Genomic DNA, 2,499 nt, shown 5'->3' on the forward strand with positions numbered 1-2,499 from the left:
CCACAACAATCATAAAATGTGACTGCTAGACTGATACAGCCTGAATGCATTTCTTTGCTGAAGATATGCAATAACGTGACAATGTTGTTTAGCCAAGACTTCCAGTAGGTGATGTCTGCTTTTGTTCTGGTTGAGTACATTTTAGTTGTGGCAGTGGAGGGTGTGAGGATGCATATCATAAAAATGTGCACACTGATAATGTATTAATTTTTTTCTAAGATGCTTCATGCTGAAAGTACAGTAAGGCTCTTGGAGTGTCAGGATGAAAACACAATTGAACCGTGTTCTAAAAAAATGAAGTCAACAGAAGGGGCTTATGAGAAACTTTCTGATGATGATAACCAAGGTATTCAAGAGGAGATGGACGCTGAGAGAACATCAAATGATTTAATATCTGTGCATGCCTCAGATAACCAAGGGCGATATGAAATGGAGAAGCAAGAGAAAATACCTACTCGTGTCCTGGGAACACTGAATGAAGTTCTCCCTGAATATAATCTAGCACTTACTCAGCCAGTGGATTCAGAAACTGTGCAAAATGTAAATCTTCCATGTGCATCAATGAATGACGCTAAAGTTGAAGAAAACAAAGGCCTTTTTATAACAAGTAGTGCTGGTGAAGATAGTATTGTAAACAGCAGTACAACATTCTCAGTAAATAGAAATGCATCAGATGAAGAGTTTTTTACAAGCAAAGAATTTATCGGACCGATTTACAAACCTGTGGAAAGTAACCAACAGGACAGATCTGGTGGTTGCAATGAACGTAGAAGCAGTGAGGGAGATCAGAATGAATTGCATGAAAACAGAGCTAAAAGAAAGGAGGCAAAGAACATGCAGACTATTTCTTCTGTTGTATCAGAAATAGATGATGAACTGGACCAGTTCTATAAAGAAATTCACCAGCTGGAAAGTGAAAATTTAGATGCTAATTTGCAGGAAAAAGAAACTGAAACTTCTCAGGAGCAATACTCTCCATATAACTGTAGTCAAACCTCGCAAGAGGATTATCAACGTGTACTGTTGGGCAGCCCACAACCATTTTATGAGAATGAACAGTGTTTCTTTGGGGAACAGAACAGTCAGAAAACAAGCAATGAGCAGGTTGTCACAGAAACAAGTGGCTGGAAAACTGAAAATACCTTTAATGGACAAGTAGATTCTAAATATTGGAACTATTCAGTGCCTGAATTCAGACCTGCTTGGCAGTCAACAGAGTCATTCATAGTACCTCAGGGACCTTTTCCTCCTAGAGTCAACCATCCGTCGCATTTTCAGATACTTAATTCTCCACCACAAAAAACAAACCCCCTTGCTTCTCAGAATGGTGAACTTCCTTACAAAAATTATCATGGTTACCAGGGAAATACTGATATCAACAGTCATGGTCCATTGCTTGATCAAAGTACCAACTATGCTGGTCCCATTGATATCCATACTACTCAGGTCTTCAGAAATGGAAATAATGACCAGAATGGACTCCAAATTAATGGTTTCTGTGAAACCAGGGAAGAGTGTTGGAAGGATCCAAAAACTGACAATACAGAAGGATTGCACAGCTTTTCTTCCTTGCAGTTACCTGAAGAAAGATTTGGTTGTTCACAGAAGTTGCTCGTAATCTTAAGAGGCCTACCTGGTTCAGGGAAATCAACACTTTCTCGGTAAGTAAAGACTTAAAATTTGGGAAGCTTATTCAAATCAAAATTTTTAAGAATTTTTTAAAAAGTTATCTGTAAGCACTTGGCAAACTTTGGTATTTGTAAATTAGGCTATTAAAATGCAGTAATTCTTATTTAATGAGCACATATGACAGTAGATGTTGAAAAAAATTGGGGAGGGTATCTCCTTTAGAGTTTTGATGAACAGGAGCTGGTTTATAGTAAAGTTAAAATGTTCTGTATCCATTGAATTGCACAGTCTCTTATTCTGAAACTTTCAGGTGTACCAGTATGTGATGGTCTGCCTCTTTTTTTTATTCTTAAATTCCTTTATTTAAAAAAATCTTCCATCAAATCTAACAGCATTAATTTGACTGAAAAAGAAGTACTACTTCTATGCCATTAAAAATATTCAAAGATCATTAGAAGAATTTTGCTACTCTGAAAATACTTAATTTGTTTTCAGTGTGTTGATGAAACTGAGCATAATCTCATTCCCTCATTCCCTTTTTTCAAACTGTGGTCTGTCAACTTCTCTGTTTATTTGTGAACAACACACGAGAGAAGTATTATTTTTCCCTTAAAAATATACTTGTTAAAGTCAAGATGGTTTAAAAGTGAGTACCACCTCCAACTTGCATTTTCACTACTTTTTTTTTTTTTTTTTGTCCTAGTTTAAAAAGCACATAAGTTGACATAGAGCACAGGCACCATCTGTGTTAAGTGAAAATAGGTTTCTCTTGCATTAAAAAAAAGAAGTTACTGTATCACTACTTAATGATTGAGCTTCATCTAGAAACTGTACATCACAAATGGAATGTCTTCTGTGGTTATCTTCTGT

At 36.3% G+C, this 2,499-nt stretch overlaps 1 protein-coding gene across 1 annotated transcript; it reads left to right on the plus strand.

The window, feature by feature from the left end:
- Positions 1 to 219: 219 nt before the first annotated feature.
- On the plus strand, positions 220 to 1,665 carry LOC104619939 (NEDD4-binding protein 2-like 2). Its single transcript, XM_010285995.1, has one exon. It carries the CDS (start codon positions 220 to 222, stop codon positions 1,663 to 1,665), a length of 1,446 nt encoding a protein of 481 aa, XP_010284297.1.
- The last annotated feature ends 834 nt before the right edge of the window (positions 1,666 to 2,499 follow it).

The sequence above is a fragment of the Phaethon lepturus genome, unplaced genomic scaffold (assembly GCF_000687285.1).
Source record: "Phaethon lepturus isolate BGI_N335 unplaced genomic scaffold, ASM68728v1 scaffold26144, whole genome shotgun sequence".
In the NCBI taxonomy this organism is placed as follows: domain Eukaryota; kingdom Metazoa; phylum Chordata; class Aves; order Phaethontiformes; family Phaethontidae; genus Phaethon; species Phaethon lepturus.

Coding starts and splice junctions, on each gene's coding strand:
- LOC104619939 (XM_010285995.1), top strand. CDS start 220: ATGCTTCATGCTGAAAGTACAGTAAGGCTCTTGGAGTGTCAGGATGAA.